The 26,156-nt window shown below is 45.9% G+C and overlaps 1 protein-coding gene across 3 annotated transcripts in view; it reads right to left on the reverse strand.

Moving 5' to 3' along the window:
* Positions 1–51: 51 nt before the first annotated feature.
* The window catches only part of MTF1 (metal regulatory transcription factor 1), a 45,885-nt gene continuing 19,780 nt past the window's right edge, over positions 52–26,156 (reverse strand). For 2 of the 3 annotated variants that reach the window (XM_030324135.2, XM_030324136.1), the window contains exons 3-11: positions 25,627–25,865; positions 24,733–24,864; positions 22,188–22,261; positions 21,588–21,724; positions 17,644–17,721; positions 10,750–10,846; positions 9,454–10,037; positions 7,097–7,160; positions 52–5,825 (exon numbers count right to left, since the gene is read on the reverse strand). In XM_030324135.2, coding sequence (XP_030179995.1) covers positions 5,398–5,825; positions 7,097–7,160; positions 9,454–10,037; positions 10,750–10,846; positions 17,644–17,721; positions 21,588–21,724; positions 22,188–22,261; positions 24,733–24,864; positions 25,627–25,865 — 1,833 coding nt within the window. In that variant the 3' untranslated portion in view covers positions 52–5,397. The remainder of the gene's footprint in view (positions 5,826–7,096; positions 7,161–9,453; positions 10,038–10,749; positions 10,847–17,643; positions 17,722–21,587; positions 21,725–22,187; positions 22,262–24,732; positions 24,865–25,626; positions 25,866–26,156) is intronic. The other variant, XM_030324137.1, reaches the window with a different exon arrangement.

Raw genomic sequence — 26,156 nt, forward strand, 5'->3', positions numbered from 1 at the left:
AATTGTCAACCATGGGTAATGTTGGGAAGAAAGGCCACAGATACTACCAGATTTAAATAAGCATTTAATTAGGATTTCATTAGTATTTAATATTGCTTTCTCAATTCCAAAAAGTTAAATTTTCACTTCTTAGCAGATATCTTAAAGTACAATATTAAGTTTATACAAAATGAGCAATTAAGCAAACACCATTATTTCACATTCTTCAAAAATACAAATTCATATTTACTCTTTTTTTGGGTTTGGAGGTTTCTTCCTTTGGAAGTACTGAACCTGTAACGTTTTCATATCGCTCAGTGGAAGTCCGTTGTTCCCATGTTTCACCCTTAAATAAATTTGATAGGCTTTTACACAATCCAAATAAAACCATTTGAGATTTTAAAAACTGTCACCAAGACCTCCGGCCAATGACTGGTGTGTGTCAAAAAAGAAGGCTCTCTGTGGGTCTTGCCTTTCCTGGCCAGGAGATGGGAGCCAGAGATTCAGCAAAAACCTATTTCCAGCCACCTTCCCCAAAAGGGACTAGGAGGAGTTCACAGGGAAAGGGAACAGCCACCTTGAACTCCGACCCCCCACCCCCACATTCTCCAAAAACACAGCAAAGGATGTAGACTGTTGAATCAAACAGCGCCCTGGGGAGGCATAAGGACATGGGAGAAGGGCAAGAGAGGCCTCTGACTTGGCACCACTATGAGGATAACGAGGATATTGCAAAAAACACCCCTGGGTTTTGGTGAAAAAAGGTTTTATGAAAAATTTTCCCATAAGAAAAAGAGTAGAAACTGCATTGAGCTGAGAAAGTGACACTACATTATCACCCAATTTTTGGCCCAGCAGGCACACCACCAAAAGGGCAGTGTGTGGTTTTAAACTTTGCTTCCAGTAAAAAAGCTTGTACTATGTACACACTGACATAAGATCCAGTTTAATTTGCATTTTTCAGTGCAGACTGAGGAGAACCTCTGGAACAGGAGTAACAGTGAGAAATGCCCAAACAGTGATCATCAGCTTCCCCAAAGGGCATGAGAGGAAACATGGGACCCTCTCCCTGTCCCCCCCAAAATATGCAAGAGGAAACAGGCTAAACTGACTACCAACCAGAAATATGCAAGATTCAGCTTTGTCGCCTCCCGCCCCGCCACCCGGTATTAGGGAATGGACAATTTCCCATCTGTGTCACAGAACCATTTGCATACTGATCTGTGGAAATCCTTCTGCTTTGGCTGAAGTGTATTTCAAAACTTCTCTATTCTACAGTAGCCTGAGAATTGAAGATAAAATGGGGGCTCGGGGGAACAGGAGGGGAATGTGGGGAAAGGAAGAGAAGTCGATAAAGCAGATCAGTAACAGCTTTGTTTACTGGATTTAATGAAGGCTGGAGACCTTTTTTCTTAGAGAGCCAACATGGGCGGGCGGTGAGGGGAGCAGTAGGGAAATGGCTCGTGTTGCCCGCTCCCCCACTACCACCACCACCTCCCCAACATAGTTCAGATTGGAAAATGTAAACGCTAGCAATACTGTTGCAGTTCCACAAACCAATGGTTTCAGTGACTCCGGAGAAGTCTCTAAGATTGAAGACAACGAAACATGATTACAGATATAAAAGTCTAGAAGGTGCCAGGTTCTACCTAGGAACAACCTGTTCCTTCCTCTCAGGCATCACTTTGTAATGGTGAAGGCGGGGCAAGATGGCAAGGGACCGAGAAGTGATGAAAACGGGGCCTCAAGTCAGCAAAGGAAAACAGGACCCGCAGTTCTTCAGAGAGCCTGAGGGGGCGCCCTCGGGCACACAGGGAAGGCTTGCATAGATAGAGCAGTTGCTGAGAGTGCATAATAGTGTTTTCCCTATAGACAGCCTCACAGTACAGGGCTGATCGAGCGGAAAAACGCGGCCGGGCCAGGGCCACATGGGACAACGACCGTCAAGCTACACATATTGCACCAAGGTAAGTGCTTTTCTTTTCACACCTCAATTTAACTTTTTATTCTGAGCAAAAAATAAAACTTTGTGGAAAGTATATATATGTATATATATATACACACAAAAGAAATTGCAGCAATTGGGTTAAAGATAAAATAACCTAAAGTGCTTTTTTATTTTATTATTTCTTTAATATACCAATATGAGGTTCTGCAAACTCATCCCTCTGGACACATTCAGCATTATACAAAGTCTCTCAGGAAAACCCACCCACCCTCCATTATCCCCATCAATCCACTGCCTTGACCCTGAAGGTAAAACTCCAATCTATTCACTTTCCCAGAGGTGGGGGAGACAAGTCCCTGGCTTCTACCCAGAGACGTCTTCACACCTTAAGGCCCCTCCTGGGCTTTGTACCATGATCTCCTTCTAAGGGGGAAGGGGTGGAATTGAATAAATGACACCAACTCGTGTCACCAAACTGGTGATGCCCCACAAGGCTGCCAGACCCTGCCAGGAGAGGCAGGGCCATCCTCCCTCAATGTCCCACCCCCCTGCTAAGGCAGTTTGGGGGTGCCAGCCGGGTTCCCACCCCCTCCTAGGTCCATGAACTCCAGTCCTTGGTGCTGACCACACCCTGCAAAGGGCAGTGGAACTGGAGATGTGCTAGTGGGAGCTGGAAGAATCCATCTACACGGTGGCAATGGGCAAGCTTACCAGGGGAAGAAAGAAAGCTTGGTTTCACCTGCCCGAAGTCTGTAGCCCTTCCCTAACCTCGCCACAGGTTCGTGCCTGGGTTTGGAAAACACACTCTTCGTGAAGGCCCGTTCTAGCTCCACTTTTGCCGGCGGCCCGCTCTCCTCCCAGATCCCTGGCACAAGAGGCCAGGCTTGCGGGAGGGGATGGGGTGGGGGGAAGAGCGCGGGAAGAGGAAGGGAAGACGGCCTGGCCTGTGGGCGAACCTGCTCTTCACAACCACTCACTGGCATTTTAAGCACATTCCTGATTTTTCAAAAGCTACTTGGCTCGGACAGTCCCGCTTGTCATTTTGAGTCACCCTCAAAAGGCAGATACTTCAACTAGAAAAATCTGTCAGCCTAAATACTGTTGTTAAGATGCTGCTTCATCACCCCCCAATCTTTGGAGAGCAGAAAAGCCACTGACCTAGGTATGCCCAACAGGAGTACAGCCCTGATTAACTCGAGAGAAGCAGTAACGAAACCACGGACACTTCCAATGGCTTTCTCTGGGTTCCTGTTTCCCACTTCAGCTCCCAGGGAACCGAATCTCGGGTGCCCCTCGGATGGATATGTTGGGGAGGTCATTCGTGCCCTCCGATAGAGCTACCTTTGGGAACCCATCATGTCGTTCTGTCAGAAGCTGTAGAGAAAACAGCGCGGCTCCTGCCTCAGAGCTTCCCCTGGGTGTGAGACCCGGAGATGGCCAAGGACAAACCATGCTCAGCAACTGGTTTCCCAGGAAGATTAACCCACTGTGGTAAACAGAAGATGCCTCCTGCCTTATCAACTTCTGCTGAGAACCCACCAGCTTTTTGGGGAGGGGAGTGCAGAAGGTCAAAAAGAAATTGATTCTCCTGCCTGGACTCCTAGAATGAGAAGCCACCAGCTGCCTGCGGGTAAAGCCCTTTTCTCCTCGTGGCAGTAACAACACTGACTACCTCTGCCCTCTTGTCCAACTGTGTCCCTGAAATTCTGTCAAAGGCAGGGCCTCTGGCTCCCAGATAAATGATCAGCTCCGGATACTGTCTTGGCTGGCCCTGAGTAATAAATAGCTCAGAGAACAGAAGAGTGACACATGCAGATCTCTTTACATTAGGTAATGGTAAAGGAAGGCAAAATTATGGCTGCTTTCTGCCTGACATTGTCGACTCAGAAGAGCAGTCCTGTTTGTGGACCCCTGTTCCCCGCTCAAGCAGGGAAGGGGGCTCTTGGAGGCTGAGGCCTAGTCCAGACCGTGGGCCAGGCCTCATTTCTGAGCTCAGTGAGGCTCGGTGAGCACTCATGACTACATTAATATAGCCGGTTGAGAGAAACTTTCCATTTTAGTGTGAATTGTATTTTAGGTTTTATTTTAAGAGGCAATGACTTGGAGCCAAAGGCAGACAGATGGATATAATTCTATACACAAATCAAAAAAAATTTTTTCCCCATAACACAACTTAATGAAACATTCCAAATGAGAGAACTTATTGCAACATTTCAGGCTTTTTGGTGGAAGGGGGAATTTTTTTTTGTTTGTTTTGTTTTGTTTTGTTTTGTTTTACCCTGAGTAGAAGATCATCGTTTTGTGGTTTTTGTTTGCTTTTGTGTATTTGTTTAGAAATCACGTGACTAAGCTGAGCAAGTCACATCCTTCTTTGCACTGTACTAGACTGTATGCAAAATCCAGAGGGTGAGAGGTGGAGATGGGAGGGGCAAGCAAAAGCCTGGCTAGAACCTGGAACCAGGACACCTGGCCCGCCAATTACATGCCGCCTCAAAAAACACCAACAAGGACTTCCTTCTGATAAGCAAAATGCAGCTCTTCTGCTCTGAGGAAGAGAATACCATTAAAGGAAGGCAGACCACCAGCCGGCAACTGGCCACAAGCCACACGTCCACTCGAGGACAAAACAGGGATGTTCCCCAAGGAAAGTCCGCTGCGATCTGCAGGGCCTGGCAACCAACCAAGAGATAGGAAGAACAGGGAAGGCAAAAACGCAGTGACACTGTTGCCGGAGCCAGCTCCACAAACGGCGGGGACAGACAGCGGTCACCAGCTCGCCTGGGGCCGCGGCAGACGGGACATCACTGACACAGCCTCAGGCCAGGCTTTTACTACCCATTGTGCTGTAACTGGCTGCAGGACGCCACCTGCCATCACCCTGAGCTCCGCGGACACCAAGATCAAACAACAGGACCACCTGGCCCGACCCCTGTCCAGCTCGCAGCTGTCTGCTCTGCCTTTGCCACTCCCCCCTCTGACGGAGCGAGGGTCTCGCCTTCCTCGCGAGCTTCAGCCTCAGACTCAAAAGACGCACGGGGAGGAGCAACGCCCGCCACGCTGAACACTACTGCCCAGACCACAAAGTCCCCAGTGCCAGTGATGGGCAGCCTCACACGGATGGAAGCCACACCCTTTCATTTCGAATGTTTATGCATACGAGTAACCTTAATTTCCAAGTTCACATGACAATAAGCAAAAGTGACATACAGTGCAGCCAAACAGTTCATTTATAACTTAGCATTTTTTTGTTTTGTTTTTTTTTTTTTTTGTTTGTTTTTGTTTTTTTCCAAAGATCAGTTCCTTAAAATGGATGCTCCTGGGATATGACTAAAGAAAATACGTCTGAAAGGTGAGGATTTCAAACAGTAGATTTCTTCATCCTTCGAACTGCTGACCCCCCACGATGGCAGGCACCGCACCTTACGCTTCCGCTCCCCCTCTTTTCCTAGAGGTGAGTGCACGCGGCCCTTTCACTTGGAGAAGCTGGTCAGCCCCATCTCCTCCTCCCCCTGCAGTAGTGCTTCGATGGGAATCAGATTGGACGGGGTGTCCAGGCTCTGGAGGGACAAAAACTCTGACATATCCATGGCACTTAACGTTTCTGTCTGAGGGTCTGAAGGAGTCTCTGCTTGTCTGCCTTGCTCACAGGAAGAGGGTACAGCGGAGGAGGACGACAAGGGACCGGGACGTGAGGGAAAAGTCTGCGACGGTAGCTTCAGGCTGGGCCCGTCAGGAGGCTGGGGGCTCGGCTCTGCCGGGGATGGGGAAAAACAGCCCTTCCTCCTGCCCGCCGCCCGCTCCTTGGCAGAGTCCCGGCACGCGCACTGACACTGACACGCCTCCTCTTGCTTGATGATGATCACGGGAACACTGAGGCCGATCTGCTGTACAGAGCTCCCTGCGAGAGAGGCAAGAGAGACTGCTCCTCCAGTAGCCGCAGGGCAGGGGCATGACGGACGGGGATACGGAGTGGGTGAGCACTGAGTGCCACGGAAGCAGGAGTGGCGGCAAGGGAGGATGCCATGCTCCAGACTTTGTTCTGCCTGACACTCCCCATCCCCTGCAAGGCAAAGTCCCTTTTCCTTGGCCACACACACCATCTAGATGACCCTGTCTTTGCAGCCTCATTTCTGGCTGTTCGAACCCCCCTATACCCTCCACGCCAGCTACAGCAGATGCCTCCCTTTTTTCTGACATGTTCTTCAAACCTCCGGGTCTTTGCGCTCTTCCTTCTGCCTGAACTCCCCAGACCGCGCTGTTTTTCCAGAGAACTTACTCTTATTTCTGAAGACCCAGCGCACAGCCAGGCTGCCAGGCTGTGATTCCAGCAGGCTTCCGCTCGGGGCTGGCCCGAGGCCGGCTGGCACACGAGCTTCCTATCTACGTGCACAGAGCTGCTGCCTCCCTACGCACTGCTCTCCACACTGTGCGGGACTTGGGGCTTGAGTCCCGCCTGCCCGAGACCAAGCTCCACCGGGGCCTCCTGCTCGTGCTTGCACCCCCAGTCTCAGACACCCAGTAGGTGGGGGGAGCACCCCTGTACACCGTCAGCCTTGCGTGCGCACCCATGCTCCCGCTCTTTGGTGCAGGTATGTGTGCTGTGCACGTGCACACTGAGATGAGACAGGCTCTGTGTGTCTCAAAAAAGCTAGAGACCCGGGGGCAGGAGAACAGAGTGCGAGTCAGGAGGCCTGAGAACCAGTGCTTTGGCTCTGCCACAAACTCACTTATGACTTTGGAGGGGTCAGTTAGTCATTTGGGGCCCCCGTTTCTTAATCTATAAAATAGCTTGAGAAAAAGGAACTTTTCGCTCTGTATGAGTCTCTGACCCAGAAGCTACTTCTTCGTTACTGTAACTAGAAAAGAGTCCAGTGAATTAACAGCTGCCCTCTTTGGCATTCACTGTGAGTCGGACTTTCTTCTGGTTACATTTAAAAGCTATATCTGAAAGGAAAGAACGGTGACCCCTTAAGGAATGTTAACTGTGGTATTTATGCCATAAACCCGCTAACTTCCAATAGCTGTGAGAAGGTGAAATACTCTAATAAACAAACAATACAATCTGACAAATTTGAGGTTTTCAAAACTGGGGCAAAGCAACAATGAGCTGTGCCTCAAGGGGCCCAGAGAGTTGACTTTCTTTTGAAGTTAACACACACAATTACATACCTGTGCTACTGGCTACTGGTACTGCAGTGGTAAAAAACACCTTCTCAACTTTAGATGCTTGCTGCTGGAAAAAAAAAAAAAAAAAAAAAAAAAAAAATCACATTTACGGCCACTCAAGTATGGCAGATCTCCAAGGACCTGAAGCCTGCCCGATTATACTGGTCATCCAAGAGGACAGAAAACCCTCAGTGTTCAAGGATTTTTGCACTGAGTGATGTTTTGTTTGCGCTCTGACATGAGGTCAGTGTACTGTTTGACATTCAGTGCTGACAACGCAGCCAGCTTTGTCCCCTACTATTTGGCTGTCTCCCAGCTGCCCAATCTGCTCAAAGGGACCAAGGTTGCTTTGCTCAAGCTGTGGTCTTCTCAAAGGGATCCCCAGGGCTAGCTTCCCTACAAGCCCTCTGCTCCCACCACTCCCCAGTACTTCTGTGAGTCTGGGAAGTTCTTTGGTCTCCTCAAAGGTCAAGCTGCATGCTAAGGACTGGCTAAGACTTCCTCTCACAGGCAGAACACACCCTGTGAAGGCCCCCTGCAGCATGCCATAAGCCCTGGACACAAGCCCCGTCCCTTCTCAGTTGTCGAGGTCAGAAAAGTGGCTTCACGTCTGCGTCTCAGTTTCCTCATCTGTAAAAACAGGGATGATAACCAAAGGACCCCTGCAAGGGTGAAACGAGATGATGTACGCAGAGCCTGCGGCATGCGGTGAGCCTTCAGCAAACATTGGTTATTTACATTATTACGAGGACGACTATAAAGTCATGCCCACAATTCACCCTTCCACCTTAGTTACACTTCCTGTTACATTGGCTACAGGATTTCTGCTTTCTTCCAGTCTTATCGTAAAAAGGCTTTATCTTTTATCCCTTTAAAGGAAAAAAAAAGGTGGGGGGTGCCTCTAGGATGAGTCTAGGAGGAATGTGAAAGCTTCTGGCTGAGCTACGGGAGCTGACACTATAAAACGGCAATGGAGGGGCGCCTGGGTGGCTCATTTGGTTGAGCGTCTGACTTCAGCTCAGGTCACGATCTTGCGGTCTATGAGTTCGAGCCCCGCCTCAGGCTCTGTGCTGACAGCTCAGAGCCTAGAGCCTGATTTGGATTCTGTATCTCCCTCTCTCTCTGCTCCTCCAGTGCTTGTGCTCTCTGTCTCTTAAAAAATGAATAAACGTTATAAAAATTAAAAAAAAAAATCAATGGTTGCTAGGGGAAAGGGGGAGAGGGAGAAGGGATGAATTAGTAAAGCACAGGGAATTTTAGGTGCTGAATCTTCTCTGAATATTATGATGGGAGACACATGACATCATGCCTTTGTCAAAACCCACAGAATGCTGCACACAAACTGTGAGCCCTGATGTGAACTATGGACTCTAATTAGTAATAATATATCAATACTGATTCATCAGTTATAACAAATGTACCAAACTAATGCAAGATGTTACTATTAGGGCAAACTGGCAGGGAGGGACGGGTAGCCAGGGAGTGTATGGAAATTCTCTGCCCCACCTGTTCAGTAAAATCTTAAAAAAAAAAAAAAAAAAAAGTAATCTAAAAATAATGTACAGAAGGTAATGACTGGCACATGTTAGATCCTTAATTTCAAAAAGTGCTTAGTTAGCACAGTAAGCCGTTACACGTAGTAAGGGTTCCATATATCACAGCTATTACTACCATTTTCATTGCGATTCGGCACTTTACCTACCGGTAATGTTACCCTTCTTTGGGGCATTTTAGCATCTTTAAGCAGAATGTAAGTTTTTATGAAAAAGAGATCATGGTTTCCACTTTTCTGTACCCCCAAGAGTATCATGCATGGTATCTGGTAAATACTGGGCCCTTGAAATACATTTAAGTGAATGACCACGTCATTTCCTTCATCATCGAGACCAAACACTTTTGCAGAAACTGGCTCTAGAGCAGGTCCTGGGTGCACAGACTCTCTCGCTGACTTGGCCACTGCTGTGTTTTCTACCAGACGGCGGCCCACCATTCCCTCACGTCAGTCTGACTCTGCCTTGGAGAAGAACCGCTTTCCTACATCGTTCTCGGGCCTCTGCAGTCTGTTGACTGCTGTCCTGTCCTAGAGGGTGGCATTACACTGCAGATGGAACATGTGTTCCGTGCCTGCGGCCATCCACCCGGCAGTACACGAAGGCTGCTTCTCTGCTTCCCTCCTGCAGGCATCCATCACAGCACTCCCTGGATTGATACCCCTCGATCGTGGGGAAGTGACAAGAGGCCGAATTACATGTTTCAGGGCAGGTACGATAACCATCTTCCTTTTGAAGTAAAAGCCTCTGAACACGTCACCCGTGTAAATACGCTTCACCCCCGGGGGTCCTTTCAGTCAGAATACTTACAATTTGTTCTTGGTTTTGCGGGGAACTGGTGGCACCATTTAATATCCATTGTAAGTTCTGTTCTCCCATGACTAGGCTGGACTGCAGGATGGCCGTGCTGGGAGTCGGGGTGATGGTTATAGTGGGATTATTGGTCAGGACAGAGTTGGCGCCCAGGGGCAGAGTCTGGACCACGGCTGGCAGGGGCTCAGTAGTACTTTGCGCTTGGGGCGGTGCTGCCACGGCTGATGCCGCCGCCGAAGCCCCAGCAACAACAGAAAGTCCTGGGACGATGGGCTGTGGGGCCTGGGGGTGCGGAAGAAACTCTTGATGATTAGCAGCAAACTGTGTGCTGTGGGGAACAGGCACTTCTGGAGGTTGTAAGAGAGCAGAGGGGTTGCCAAATGCAGCTTGCTGGGAACCAGTTCCTAGGGAGGGAGCAGGCGGAGGAGCAGACGGTGCTGAGGCTGGTAGTAGAGGCTGGGGTGGCTCGGAGATGCCGGGCTGCAGTACAAGCGGAAGAGATAAAGATGCTGAATTTCCTGTGGGTGGCGGAACATCACTGACTGACTCTGCATCACCATTAAAACTTTCAATCAAGGCAGCTGGCAAGAAAAAGAAATAGAAAGATATATACATATCCCAAGCCTTACATGAGCCACAAAAACACAGTCATTATGGCGACACCAAAGGCAGCTGAAGTCCGTCAGAGCCAGTACCTTCATTGCTAGAAGGCTGGCTTTCTGTTTTCATTTAGTGACCACTCTGCTCAAAGCACCAGGCTTCTCACTTTCTAAATGTGAAGAGCTAGTATAGGTTTTATCATTAAAAAAAAAAAAAAAGTATCCTAAGGCTTTTCTGGAAGAGACTGGACATCCTTTTTTGGCAAAACCAGTGAACACACTTTCTGCCTACCGTGAAAGCTTCAGGGACAGATTTTCATTCAAACACAGAATGATCTATGCATCTGATGCTGTTTGTGGATCCTGCCCACTCACGAGCACAGTACCGCATCAGAAAAAGAAACAGCTCCGAGCTCTCCTCGGTTTTGAAAGCCAACGAGAGCTTTTAGAGAAGGAGACCCCTTCTTCTGAAGGTCTAGGGACAGTAGGCCCTCAAGTGGACTCTTGCTGAGGGAAGGAGAGGAAAAGATGGGTTGAACAAAAGGCCCACACTTCCTTGACCCCTCGCCAAATGCACACTTTGTTCAAAGGAACTGAACTACAACTTCCCCGTGCCTGCATGGGTGTGTCAACGAGTGGGGACTCCCTTGCCCCGTGCTGAGAGCTACTCAGGAAGAGAGTCTGTGAAACAAACCTGTCTGCTGAGGATCTTCCTGAATTGCCGGATCATCTGAATTCTGGAACATTGATTCAAAGATGATTGCTGGTGAAATTGTGCTGAGGTCCTGGCCCTGTGATTGATGGACAGAGACAAAGATGGGAGACTTGTCACCCTGAGGCAACTCTTCACTGTGAAAACACACAGCAACAGAACTAGAATGATCTTTTTTGATACGCTTCTTGTTTCTAACTTCTCCTTTCCAAGGTGACGAAGATTTCCCTAAACCTCAGACACTAAAGATTTGTGTCCTCAAATACCCAAAAACAGAAGCCAGTGGGGCGCCTGGGTGGCTCAGTTGGTTGAACATCTGACTGTTGATATAGGCTCAGGTCATGATCCCTGGGTCATAGGATCGAGCCCTGCATTGGGCTCCACACTGAACATGAAGCCTTGCTTAGGATTCTCTCTCTCTCTCTCTCTCCCTCTCACACCCCCACTCCCTACCCCTCTCCCCAGCTCATGCTCTCTCTCTCTCAAATTTAAAAAGAAAAACAGGGTCGCCTGGGTGGCTCAGTCAGTTAAGTGTCTGACTTCGGCTCACATCATGATGTGGTTTGTGAGTTTGGGTCCCATGCCGGGCTCTGTGCTGACAGCTTAGAGCCTGGAGCCTGCTTTGGATTCTGTGTCTCCCTCTCTTTCTGCCCCTCCCCTGCTCACATGCTGTCTCTCTCTCTCTGAAAAGTAAATAAACATTAATAAAATTTTTTAAATTAAATTAAAAAAAAAACAGGAGTCAGAAAACTATGACTTGTAGGCTGAATGCCTGTTTTTGTAAATAAAGTTTTACAGACGCATGCTTGTTCATTTATTGCCTATGCTGCTTTCATGGTCTGACGGCAGAGTTGAGCTATGTCAGAGACTCTATGGTTTGCAAAGCCAAAAATATTTACTATCTGGCTCCCCCCCCCACCAAAAAAAAAGGTTTCTGGCCCCCTGCTCTAAAAGAAGACCAAATCTTTCCTAAAAATGGGATTGTATTCTATCCATTACCTGCAACCTGCTTTTCTCATGTAAAAATAATATATTGTGAATATCCTTCAAGGTCATTACATAACATCTATGATATTCTAGTATGTACACATGGTAACGAATTGAACAGTATAAAGAAACTTTTCATGAGAGGCAATAGTGATTGCCTTATATTCACTACTGTTTGTCACTGCAAGTTTCTTTGTAATTAAGAATTAAGAAAATGTCAGGCATTTTAGGAAAGATAAAATGGGGGGGGCATATAATGCCCTGAGGGTCTGACTCCTGATAGGCACCAAATAAAAATGGCCACCCTCAGGCTTCTCTTTGGTTAAGGAGGGTAGAGGGGCAGCAATTCTTTCGTCTCCAGTCTACCTCCACCCCACATTTTGTAGGGCAGAAGTGACAGAGGCAACCGCCTCCAGGAGTGTGGGCAGGTGACAGAAGTGAACCAAGGGTGGCGGGGACTTTGGCGAACTGGAGACTATGCACGCCAGTCACCTAAAGGGCTTCAGAGGAATGCTGCCCTGTGATATTCAGACTGGGGATTTCCAGGGCTCAAAAATGGTCTGAAATGCGGATTTTTATGTGAAATCCACCGATTTGTAGCTAAAAGCAAGTAACTGAAAACAAAACACTGTATAGACCGAACAAAACCCATCTTTGGGCCATATTTTGTGTCAGTGCCAACTTGTGTTTAAAGGTCATTTGGCAACAACTCTGCTTCTGGGTGGGGGGGGGGGATCACTCTGGGTCCCGGGACATGTCATGAGTGGAACTGTCCAGCAGTCTAGAGGTCCTCAGAAATGAAACTGCCCATTTGATTCAGAGGAGCCAATTATTCTAGCATGATTCCATCAACTGGAAGAGGAGTAATTCCGAATGCCTGCATGACAGACGCTGAAGGCAAAAACCCACACAAAGCCTCCTGCTTCCAGTCCAGAGAGAGTTAAGAATCATGGGCCAGTTGGAAAATAGCATGGAGGTTCCTCAAAAAGTTAAAAATAGAACTACTCTATGACCCAGCAATTGCACTACTAGGTGTTTACCCAAAGGATACAAAAATACAGATTTGAAGGGGTATATGCACCCTGATATATATTTATAGCAGCACTATCAACAACAGCCAAACTGAAAAGAGCCCAAAGGTCCATCAACTGATGAATGGATAAAGAAGATGTGGTATAGGGGCGCCTGGATGGCTCCATCAGTTGAGCACCCGACTCTTGATTTTGGCTTAATTAAGGTCATGATCCCAGGGTTGTGGGATCAAGCCCCACGTCAGGCTCCATGCTGAGCATGGGGTCTGCTTGGGACTTTCTCTTTCTCACTCTCTTAAAAAAAAAAAAAAAAGATGTAGTATGTATATATGTATATCTACAATGGAATATCACTCAGCCATCAAAAAGAACGAAATCTTGCCATTTGCAACACCGTGGATGGAGCTAGAGTGTATTATGCTAAGCGAAATTAGTCAGAGAAAGACAAATACAAATCCCATATGATTTCACTCATGTGTAGAATTTAAGAAAAAAAAAAACAGATGAACAAATGGGAAGGGGAAAAAAAAGACAGCCAGGGAAGCAAACCATAAGACACTCTTAAAGACAGAGAACTGAGGGTTGATGGAAGAAGGTAGGCAGGGGAGGGGCTGAATGAATGACGAACATTAAGGAGGGCATTTGTTGGGATGAGCACTGGGTGTTACATGTAAGTGACAAATCATTAAATTCTACTTCTGAAACCAATTATTACACTATACATGTTAACTAGAATTTATTTATTTGTTAAATAAAAATAAAAATTTGGAAACAACAACAACCAAAAGAATCACAGGCCAAGACAGCGGCCTTCAAACTCTTTATCATGATGCCATGAGGCAAAGTAAGAAATACATCTTATACATACACAAGTACATCCTTCACGTTCCATACTTATCCGTATGTATAACTGAAACAAGTCTACGAAACGAGGCTTATCCTTACTACGTGCAATGTCTTCTGATACTGTCTATTGTGCTGATGCCCTTAAAATGCTGATCCTAAACCCCTATTTTATAACCCAATAAAGAGGCGCAACCCAGTTTGTAAAGTAGTGGGCTGACAACTCCTATAAGCTCTGCAGCTTCCTCATGGTGGTTTGGTTTTACCTGTTTTCAAATTATCAGCAGTAACATTGTTAAAAAGGAATAAGCCCGTATGGCTCCAAAAGATGAGGCACAAGAATGTTCACAGCAGCAGTATTATGATGGCTCCAAACTAGAAACTATCCAAATACCCAAGGGAAGTAGAAAAAAACAATTGTGGTACATTCACTTAGTGCAATACTGTTCACCAGTGAGAACAAGTGATCTGCAACAAATGCAGACTCGCTTCTTCAACATAATGTTGCAAGAAGGCAGCCAGCACAAACCAGTATGACTGGCATGATTCCAAGTATACACAGCACAACAACAGGTAAAAATCCATCTCAGGTTATTAGTTGGGACAGTGGTTATCTTTTTTTTTTTAAAGCTTTTAATTTTTTTTAATGTTTTTATTTATTTTTGAGACAGAGAGAAACAGCATGAGCAGTGGAGGGGCAGACACAGAATCTGAAGCAGGCTCCAGGCTCTGAGCTGTCAGCACAGAATCGAACTCACGGACTGTGAGATCATGACCTGAGCTGAAGTCGGAGGCTTAACCGACTGAGCCCTGGGACAGTGGTTATCTTTTGGGAGAGGTTATAGTTGTTGGCGGCATGGAGGGTGGGGAGCTTCCGGGGAAACTGGGAATGTTCTGTTTCTTGATTTGCATGTTGGTTACCTGGATGGGATGAATTGTGATCATTCATTAAGCTAATCATTTGTGATTAGATGCACTTTTCTGTACTACATTATACTTCAAAAACAAGTCTTTTAAATTAAAACAAAACAAAACAAAACCAACAAAAACAAAACAAAAGAAAAAAAAAAAAAAAACAAGGGAAAAAGCAAAGTGCTGAAAGGACCTGTGACTGAGCCACTGCCAGTCTTCAGGGCACATACCCTGGGGGCAGAGTAAGTTCGAGCAGCTCCCCAAAGTTGAGGAGACCAGAACAGGCTAAGCCTCTGGGGCCTGGCACAGAGAGACAAAGGACACTGGGAGATGTATGGGATCAGGATGGATCCTGAAGGTCAGGTGCCAGGAGGCCCTGAGGGCCACTGCCTAGCGGCTTCACCCCTCCTGTACCAAAAGATCTGAGTAAAGCACAGCTCACTTCCAGGATGCACATATGCATGTGACTGCCCAGACACCCATAAAAGGATGATTTCGTTAAAATGTATATTTGATATTAATAGTGTGCATAATTTTTTTAAAGCAAAATCAATTCTATTACTTCAAGGAATTGTGGCCTTAGAATGAAAGACTAAACATGAGAATATTTCTAATTCTGGATAAATGGTGGGTGGTGAGGGCACCATATATAACTTGACCCCCCAAGGACAGAGTCTCTCTCTTGCTGATGTAAACTGTGGTAGAAAAAGCTGCCCCCCACCCCCCCGCCTTTTTTTTTTTTTTACAAGTACGTATGTTCCCTCACACCAGAATACCTCACCCAATGACCCCAGGGCTCCAGAAAGCTCTTTAGTCATTTGTCATGGCCCTGGCCAGGGAGTGGACTCCCAAACCATTTAATACAATCTGAGATTAAAGAGAGATTATACCCAGAAATCGTAGGTTCCATAACTCAGAGGGCATCGAGGCCATCCAGTATAGAAATTGCATTTAGAGTATCAGCCCTGAAATGTGAATACGCATAAAAATCATATGAAGTACTTATTTAATGCTTTTCTTCGTTCTTCAGATTGGTTAATTTCTATTGATCCATCTCCAATTTAACTGAGTCTTTCTTCTGTCATTTCCAATTTGCTATTAAGCCCAACCAGTAAATTTTTTATTCCAGATACATTTTCAGTTCCAGAATTTCCACTTGGTACATTCTGTAAGTTTCTATTTCTCTGCTGCGATTTCCTCTTTATTCAATTATTACAAGCATATTCCTTTACGTCCTTCACCATATTTGAGCTACTTAAGAATTCTTGTACACTGGGGCACTTGGCTGGCTCAGTTGGTAGACTATGAGGCTCCTGATCTTGGGGTCGTGAGCGTAAGCCCCACTCGGGTGTAGAGATCACTTAATAAACTTAAAAAAAAAAAATCTTTATCTACTAATTCTAACGTCTGACTCATTTTGGCATTGGTCTCCACAGAGTACCTTCCTCCCTTAAGTAGGGGTAATGTTTTCCTTTTTCTTCTTATGTTCACCCATTTTGGATCACCCTGGACAATCCAAATGATATGTTATAGAGACTCTGGATTCTGTTCCACTTCCTGGAAGAGTGTGTTTGTTTTCTTGAATATTCTGTTGATTTGGCTGTGCTCTAACTGCAAACTGCTGTCTTCCTTGCAGGCGACAGCAGCTGCAATCTATGTATGCCCAGCCTTCGCTGGGCTGCTTAGGGTCTGTCTCACGCATGTACAGCTCAGGGGTCAACTAGAGATGCGAACAGAGTTTATACATGGCACGTGGGGCTCCCACTTTCTGACTCTTTCCTTTCTAGGTTGTCCCCAGGCACTTTCCAGGTGCTGCTGTGAGAGCTGTGAACTCTGTCCTCTGCTTATTCAAGACAGTGAGACTGAATGTTTACTGAGTTTTAGCCCCCTTGTTTGGTGTCAACTGGGTCTTGCCCCAAGGCTGATAAGCTGTAAAACTTGAAAACCTACTCAGTGCCTTTGCTGCTGTCCAAGTGGCTCCTTCTTCCAAGCGTTACCTCTGCCTGTTTGAATGCTCTTTGGTGCCTTCAAATAGTTGTTTTTGATAATTTGCCCAGCATATATATATATATTTGTTTTCTACGGGAGGCTTAGTCTGTTAAGAGCAGCTCTACCATTACCAGGAGAACCCAAGCCTTGGGGTGTTTATATAAAAATGCAGAGTCAGATACCATTCCCAGAGGAACTGATGAAGTAGGCCTGGGGTGAGGCCCAAGAAACTACATTGTCACAAGCACTGCAAATGACTCCACTGACCATACTGTGAGAAACAGCACACATTTCATGGCATTGCTGAGCCTTCCAGTCTCTGTTCAGATACTTCCTATCACATTGATTCCTTCTTATTATGCATATACTCCTAGAAAATCTAACGTGAGCAATGTTTATTTACCACAGGAAAACAACAAACAATGCACACGTAACAACCAGTGTTGGTGACAGAGTAAAGCACAGACCCTCCCAAAGGAGCATCAGCTCAGGCTTAATGCAGTGGCCTGCAAGGGACATCACGGAGCCATGGGAATGGCAGGGAAATGCCGAACAGAGGGAACTGGAGCAATCAGATCAAGAGACGGCAGGGTTGTCTTTCAGAGGAGGGCTTCTAGACAGAGTCCCCTGCAGGAACCCAATGCGGTGAGCTCAAGGCGAGAAAAAGACGGACTCAGGTCAGACCGGCAGGGCTTGAGAAAGTCTAGAAACTGGAATTCCGGCTCCCCCTTCCAGTAGACTAATTTTAAGCTCCATAAGGACAGACCACACCCACTCTCTTACCACTACAAGCTCAGCACCAGCACACTGCCTGATGGAATAGGCACTCAATAAATTATTTGCTAAATGAATAAAAGGAAGAAATTTTCTGGGGCCAGAGGTTATCAATGGAGTGATGTGGGTCAAAAGGCATTAGACATCAGAGACAGCAAACCCCTCCCATTGGGGCTCTATCAGGAAATAAAACCCCAAACAAAGGAGCCCGAAGTGGTCAGTAATTGAACACAACTACATCTGAAGACTTCAAAGACTGGCCTCCTTCGATGTTCCCACCAAAGGGAGTGCTCAATTCTTGAACTTATATGTCTCACACCCGTATCACAGGTGCACTTACTGTAGTAGAATTTTCTCGAAGTTCAGAATCTGTGGACAGAAGGCTCAAGTCACTCAGACAAAGCGACTGATTTGTATCCTGTGAAAGAGAAAATATTCTAATTGAGTAAAAAGCCAAAAAAAAATCAGGATTTGTAGTAGCATAGCATGGAATACAACACTTGACTCTAATGTCCCTACGGTCCCAAATGTCTAGATTTGTTACCTGGAGAGGCATAAACCATCCAAAGCAAGAGCTATGTGAATTATTTCAGTTTTTTAAATCCTGATATTCTTAGAAGAACCTATTATATTTCTTAAAGATGGCTAATAAAGAGCTTAAGAATTATCTCATGACTCAAGCTCCAGAGTTAACAAAAGCTGTGATAATACAAAATCAGTTATTTGTAGAACTGATCTTATCATTTACAAAGCAATTTCACATGACCTCATCTGCTCTTCATATACACTCGTGAAGTTTTATTTTATATTCCCGTTTTAAATGTGAGAAAATTAATGCTAAGTCTGGCAGTGAACAGTCCAAAATCACACAGCTAATTAGAAGAACACAAACCCAGTTTTTCTGATGGGAAGTCCAGCTTCCACTGTACCACTGGATCCCCAGTATCTCAGGGATTCTTACTCAGAGCAGTACGTACTGAGGATTTACTTTTCAAATACGACAGCCTAGGCTAACTCTCAACTCTGGATTCCTAGAACGCCAGCTGCAACTCACACACCTTAAGCAGTAACCCTGCTTACCTCATGGATGAGATGTTCCCATTCATGCAAGCATTTGACAAATATTCACTGAGCACCTATTATGCATTAGGCACTGTCCCAGGCCCAGGGATACAATAATGAACAAAACAAGATACCTGTCACCATTCAGCTTATAGTCTAGTTGGGGCAGGGGGGTGGAGAGTGACAAAAAATGCAAAGAAATGTATAGAATAGAAGATGCTGCTGAGTGCTGTGGAGGGTAAAGGGAATAGAGAATGCTGGGGTAGGAGTTGCTGTTTCATTAGATCAGGGGAGGCCTCTCAGATAAACTGGCATGAGGAGATCCTGGCATTTGAGAAGGAAAGAGCGTGTGGGCCATACACATATCCATGGAGTTCCAAGCAGAGCATATAGCAAGTACAAAGGCCCAGAGGCAGGAACGGGCTTCCCTTGTTCAAGGCACCACGAGGAGGACAGTACGGCTACAGTGAGAGGAAGAGAAGTACATCAGGCCAGAGAAGGGACCAGACTGGAGTGTATAAGGCCCTGCGGGCCACTGTAAAGATTTTGACTTTTGCTGTAAGTGATACAAGAAGCTACTGGAGGCTCATGAGCAGAGGACAGACATCATTTGCCTTATGGTTTAGAAAGATTGCTCTGGGTGAAATATGTAGACGAGTCTGCGGCAGGGCAGAGTGGGAGTTGGGAGAGGAGGAAAGGTGTGAGGAAGTCCGCTTAGCGGTTACTGCAGTGATCCAGACAAAAGATGACAGTGGCCTGAATGCAGTCATCAGAAGTGATCAGATTCTACATATATTCTCATGGTAGACTTGACAGACTCTGCTGGTAGAGATGGGGTATGGTGGGGGGGCGGGGGGAGAGGTCTCAAGAACGACTCCAAGATTTTTGTCCTTGCCACTAAAAAAACCAGAGGTGCCATTTACCAAGGTGGGGAAAACCGCAGGAGGAGCAGGTTTGGACATACCAGATTTGAGAAGACAGAGGAGATCTGGGTTGAAGAGGGAGGCTGCATAGATAGATCTCCCTCAACTAACGGTGCAGCTATGTCCTGATAGTCGAAAATGCATTGAACACCTAAACTTCCAAACATCACAGCTTAGCCGAGCCTACCTGAAATGCACTCAGAACACTTACATTAGCCTACAGTGGGCAAAATGATCTACCACAAAGCTGATTTCGTAATAAAGTGCTGAGTAGCTCATGTAATTGATTGAATACTGTAGTGACAGGGAAAAACACAGACCAGTTGTATGGGTCTGGAATAGCTATAAGTGTTATCAGTTATTTACCTTTGTGATCACGGGGCTGATGGGAGTGTGGGGGGTGTGGCTTGGTTCCACTGCCCAGCATGACAAGAGAGGATGATATGGCCCACAATAAGACCAGGAAAAGATCCAAATCAAAATTCAAAGTATGGTTTCTACTGAATGCATACTGCTTTTTGTACATGTAAAGTCAAACCATCCTAAGTGAGAATTGTCTGTACAAGTCTAGAGTTGAGGAAGAGATCCAGGCTGGAGATCTATATTTAGGACCCAAAGGCAATCTAGATGGCACTGAGAGCCTGAGACGAGAGGAGTTTCCCTTCACTGGGGAGTGAGCTGTGATCCAGAGAAGACGAGACCTGAGCACCGTCCACTGGATTAAAGCGTCCCTGGATTATCACACAAATGCTGATCGCAACTTAATGCATGCAGCTTAGTAGACAAAGACTCTCAGATCTCAATATTTTTATCTGGTTTCGCAGATGAAGAAACTGAGGCACAAAGATGCCATTTGCCTAATGGATCAGCAGCGGAGCTTGGATCTGAATTCAGGCAGCTGAGCTCCAGCGGCTGCAGCCCTCACAATACAGTCATTTTGCCTCTTACAAGAGAGGGGTCAAGAACCAGGCTCTGGAATCAGACTATAATTATAAACCTATAATTACCATCTCATTATTTCATTTCTCCTTGCCTCAAGTTTCTTTATCAGTAAGGTAGGGATAGTAATGTAGGGATCAGTAATGTAGGGATAGTCACAGAGCTCTTGTGAGATAATATAAAAACATACAAAAACACTTGGCACAGTATTTGGCACATGGTAAACACTCAATAAATGTTAGTTACTATTACTAATAAAATAAAGGAGCAGAGTCCATGTGAAGGGATCCTTTGCTGTTTAAAAATTGAAAACCACAGAATTAAAGTATGCTGTCTCTCCCCCAAATCAAAATTTATTACCTACTTTAAGTAAAAAATCTCATTATTCAAAAGGGGGTCAGTGTGCTTCAGTTTCTTTATCTATGAAATAGTAAGATAATAATAACGCTCACTTCCTAGGTTTAAAAGACATCGTAAGTGCCCAATAGCACATTAGAAGTAAAAACGATAAATTTCTCCCGGCACCTCTCTGCAATGGAGCTACAGAGGAGAGGGAAATATGGTGGAGGCCTGGCAAAGAATGGACAGACTGTCTAAAACTCTGCAGAGGCATGTTCTGTGGCTCAGCACCCACCGTCAGTGGCTTTCAAACCTTCTGGCCCATGGACGATTCAAAGGGGCAAAAAACCATCCAGACTCTGCCTGGTTCTCCAATGACAGATTAAATAGGTGTGTGAAGCAAAAGCGTAACTTGTGTCTCCAACTTAAGTAGAGACGTGCCATTTCACAGACATGAATGAGAAAATAACACCCTTTTAGAGCATCCGGCTGACCCTCTGGAAGCCATTCTGAGACCTCTGGTTTTTTTTTTTTTTTTTAAATTTTTTTTTTTTTTCAACGTTTATTCATTTTTGGGACAGAGAGAGACAGAGCATGAACGGGGGAGGGGCAGAGAGAGAGGGAGACACAGAATCGGAAGCAGGCTCCAGGCTCTGAGCCATCAGCCCAGAGCCCGACGCGGGGCTCGAACTCACGGACCGTGAGATCGTGACCTGGCTGAAGTCGGACGCTTAACCGACTGCGCCACCCAGGCGCCCCATGAGACCTCTGGTTTTAAGACACCTCTTGGACCAAACCTGATGGGAAGGAGGCAGAGCTGAATCAAAAGCTGAGGCACAGGGCACCCTGGGGAAATCTCTGGCTGACACCATCCCAACACAAGACACAGATCTTGACCCTGATTTCTTCCCTCTCACTGACAGATACATAAGAAGACATTTTGACCTTTTATTTTGATACACAAACAATCACTGCTGTTCCGTGTTGCCTAGATGGAAACAAGAGACAAAACACTGCGCACCTCTGATCCATTGTGATTTGGAAGTGCATTGTATGAGTGTCCTTTGTTATCGTGACCTTTCATGTGACTTTTGAGACTGTATTGAGTGCTGAATGTTTTCTCACAGCCATTACTGGGGCAGAAAAAGGGTCTTTCACCTGCAAGAATGACAAGTAGTGTTAATATTACCATAAAGTCATTGCACTGGTTTGAGACATCTACTTTTCCCTAATAGAGGGAAGTAAATATTCTCATGAGGGTTCAGGTCATAGTCGCCACGAGTTGGACAGAATACATGTTGACCATCTCAGCCCTAAAACTTAATGTACAGCAAAAATGGCCTTCTCCTGGCAACCTTAAAGAGAAGATTAGTACCCCCCCCCCCCCCCCCCCCCCAGGTTCTTTTTTTGAGAATCTCTGTACTGGTTTCATTTCTTAAGGCTGGATTTTGGAGTCCAATCTTAGGTCCTTTACCTCTGAAAGAAACTCAAACATTATAGGCAAAGGCTACGCTGATTAGGCTTGCTTCTTCTACAAAGCTCTACAGGTCTCGACAGAAACGCAGATATTTACTGGTCTGATGAAGATTCAAATAAAAAGTAAAAATTAGTCTACACTCACCAGTATGTGTGCGGACGTGGGTTTTAAGGTGGTGGCTTGCTGCAAATGCTTTCCCACAGCCATCATGATCACACCTAAGTACGTTGTTTAAGCAAAGAGAAACAGCAGTCATTGGGTAAACAGATCTCTATCTTCAACATCTCTTATAAATACAGCTCAACCTAAAACAAACGTTCAGAACACTGCGATCCGATACAGGAAATTGGTTTCTGAGATGGGAATGAAGACAAATCACTGGAAAAGGTGACAAATCTGGGAACAGAGGGGACTGACGGCCCAGGATAAACATTTCCTGTCCTACAAGTCACATGTTGAGAGCTCTGAAACTAAAAGCCTTTTGATGACTTACTGAACAGAATTCTATTGACGATCAGAGCCGATATGAAAAATCTACTGCCAGTGGAATACCAGGAATATCGATAGCACGTACAGAGGCTCTCATACAGGCATGAAGCCTACAATATAGCACTAAGACAAGATCAGTCCCGACTACATTGACTGTATAATATAAGGTGTAGTGGCCGTAATGACTAATTTATAATCTTCAGTGTCAAGATCCACTTCTTTCTCTTCTACTTTCTTGATAACCAAAGCTAGAAGTAATCTTCCCCTCCTGAGAACTTCTGAGGCATTTATCTATGTGCTTCTTTTATGGCATCTGTTGTTTCCATTCTTATTTTATCTCTATGTGTATCCATTTGTTATCGGTTCTCTTAGATTATACACTCTTTGAGGGTGGGGTCCACGTAGTTCTTTACAGCTGCCATAGTTCTTGCACACAGCAGGTATTCAATAATAACTTTTTAAAAAAATTTTTTAAATCTTTATTTATTTTTGAAGGAGACAGAGACAGAGAGTGAGCGGGAGAGGAGCAGAGAGAGAGGGAGACACAGAATCCGAAGCAGGCTCCAGGCTCGGAAGTGTCGGCACAGAGCCCGAAGCAGGACTTGAACCCACCGACCGTGAGATCGTGACCTGAGCTGAAGTCAGACACTCAACTGACTGAGCCACCCAGGTGCCTCAGTAACTTTTTTTTTTTTTTAAGTTTATTTATTTTGAGAGAGAGAGCGTGCACAAGCAGGGAAGAGCAGAGAGAGAGAGGGACAGAGAGAGAATCCCAAGCAGGCTCCGCGCCATCAGAGTGGAATCCCATGCAGGGCTCTATCTCACGAACTGTGAGACCACGACCTGAGCCGAAACTAAGAGTCAAATGCTTAACCAACTGAGCCACCCAGGCACCCCAATAACTATTTATATGAATAAATGAATGCATTTTCTTGTAAGCCAAAGTATTTAATTTCCTTAAAAAGAAAGTTTCTCTGGAGCATTTTACTTTTTAGTTATATATAATCATTGTGCCTAAAGTCCCATCTAATATTCAAGAAAAATTAACAGTTTTAATCATCACAAAAATACATGTGATTGAATAGAAATCAGAGTCCCCCACTATGGGGGAAAGAAGTAACCCAACCTTCACAGAACCTGGTGAGTAACCAACTAGAATCTAAATACTTCTGCTTTTACAGGCGCCTAGTAGGTAGAGCATGGAACTCTTGACCTCGGAGTTATGAGCTCAAGCTCCACATTGGGTATACAGCTTACCTACCACCTAAATAAAAAATTCTCTTGCTTTGGGGCACCTGGGTGGCTCAGTCGATTAAGCATCTGACTCCTGACATCCGCTCAGGTGGTGATCTCTCGGTCATGAGATTAAGCCCCGCATCAGGCTCTGCTCTGAACACAGAGCCTGCCTGGGATTCTCTCTCTCTCTACCCCTCCCCTGTTTGCATGCATGCTCTCTCTCAAAATAAATAAATGATCTTTAAAAGAAATACTCTAGCTTTTTATTTATTTGTAGAACCATGCTATGTGCTATGAGCAGAGAAGAAAGTAGATGATACAAGTCCTTCCTGCAAGCTTATACATTTACACGTGGATGTATTAAATACACATATGTGCACAAATATATAGAGATAGAAATATACAGACAAAAACGGATGCTCCTATATGTTTGTGTATACACACACATATTACAAAGCAACTAAGGTAACAGAATAAAATACCTGCCCCGCTAGCCTAAGCACTCTTACCCCTCATCTCCTCCTCCTCTCCCCACCTCGATTTTTAGGTAGCTATCCCTTCCCCTGTGCTCAAAGTCCTCTGAGCACCTCAGTCTTGTAAGCTTTCCACTTACCTGTGGTTCTTTCCCACCAGACTAAGTTCTCAAGAGAAAAGAGTGGATCTCTCAGTATTTCTCTAGCACTGATAAAAGTGCCTCCCACGTAAGCGAGTTTCACCAAATGCTTCTTGAAAACAAAGGAAAAGCAGGAGGCAGAAAGGCCATTGTCCGAGTCTGGAGTAAGGATGCTCTTAGAAGCCACTGCTCCCCCTCCGGCATGCAGCTGGTCATAGCCATGCCGGGGAGAGCCAACACCCCCAAAGAACTAGCGTGGGGAGTTTTCCTTCTGCTTTGAAAAATGTGAGGGGACATCGAGACACCCAGCTGAAACACGGTCAGTGACAAACAGAAAACAGTAAGACTTACCGAAATGGCTTTTCTCCTGTATGGGTTCGAATGTGCTTCCTCAGATCGCTGAGTGTGGTGAAGTACTTGCTGCAGCCTTCAGATTCACAGTTAAACGTTTTCCCTGTGTGAAGCCGCTGATGTGCTTTCAGCCTGCAAGATATGCCGGAGAACACTTCCCGTTGTCATTGGCATCATATGCTACAGAGCCTCTGACCCATGTCAGCTCAATGTGCTTCTGGATCCAGTGCAGAAGAATTCGGGATCCAAAATTTTTTGCTCGGAGAGAAATTCAGAGAAGTCCACAGCAGAGTGGTAGGAGTGTGCCTCTGCCACCAGACTGCCTGGGACTCAAATCCTGGTCCTACTTCCTACTAGATGGGGGGCCTTGAACCAGTTCTAAAACCTCTCTATGCTTCCACTTACTTACAACTGCTGTGAGGATTAGCACACAGAACAGTGCTGAGCACAACGAATGCTTCACAAGTGTTAGCTATTGCTACGTCTGTTATTTTAGACCCAAGGTTGAAGACTAATACAAGTCTCCTGACACAAACAGTGTGAAAGAGAACTGGCCAATGAGTGGTAGAAAAAAGTTAGCTTCAAAGTGAGGAAGGAAAGAAGGTGACAGAAGCCTTAGTACCAAGATCCTGAGCCAAGGGGACATATTAGGCCCAGTATTAAACTCCCCATACCAGTATGCCACTCCAGGAAATACAAATCTAAACACAAACGTACTATCCTGTTTCACCAACCGAATATATGCCGATCTTTAAGTAAAAAGATCCCCCAGCGAATTTTAGACAGGGGAGCCCAGCCATGCTCTTTCAAGCCCTGGAAGTGCCTATCTGTGCAGGACAAGGAGAGGGCTCTGCCATCACAAAGTCAGGGTCAAAGGGTGGAGAGGAGGCTGACCTGTACAGAGTGTTGAACGCCTTCTCACAGCCCTGTACGTCGCACTCAAATGGCTTCTCCTTCGTGTGCACTCGCACGTGGATCCTGAGGCTGTAGGAGGTGAGGAAGGCCTTGCCGCAGCCCTCCTGATTACAGACAAAGGTGTACTCTCCCCGGTGAGTCTTCTGGTGGGTGCGCAGGTTGCCCGCTGTGCTGTAGGTGCGGGGACAGCCCTCGAATGTGCACTGGTACCGCTTTACCTGGCGCACAAAGGACACCTCATCAACAGGGCGAAAGAGCTGCCCAGGGCCCTGCTCTCCCCCAGAGTCTGCCTCCCCCGGAGATGTGGACGACACACAGAGGTTTGTACCGTCAACACAGAAAACGGCCTCTAACAACAAAGCGGGGAAATCTTCCTGTTGATCAGATCACTTCTGAACAACAAATAACAAGTCACGGGCACGAGATGAACTTGTAGGTACATGAATACTCTCAATGAATAGAAGGAGGGGGTTTCCACACTCTAGTACACACACATCTGGCCTCTAAAG

This window comes from Lynx canadensis, chromosome C1, assembly GCF_007474595.2.
Source record: "Lynx canadensis isolate LIC74 chromosome C1, mLynCan4.pri.v2, whole genome shotgun sequence".
NCBI classification, from domain to species: Eukaryota; Metazoa; Chordata; class Mammalia; order Carnivora; family Felidae; genus Lynx; species Lynx canadensis.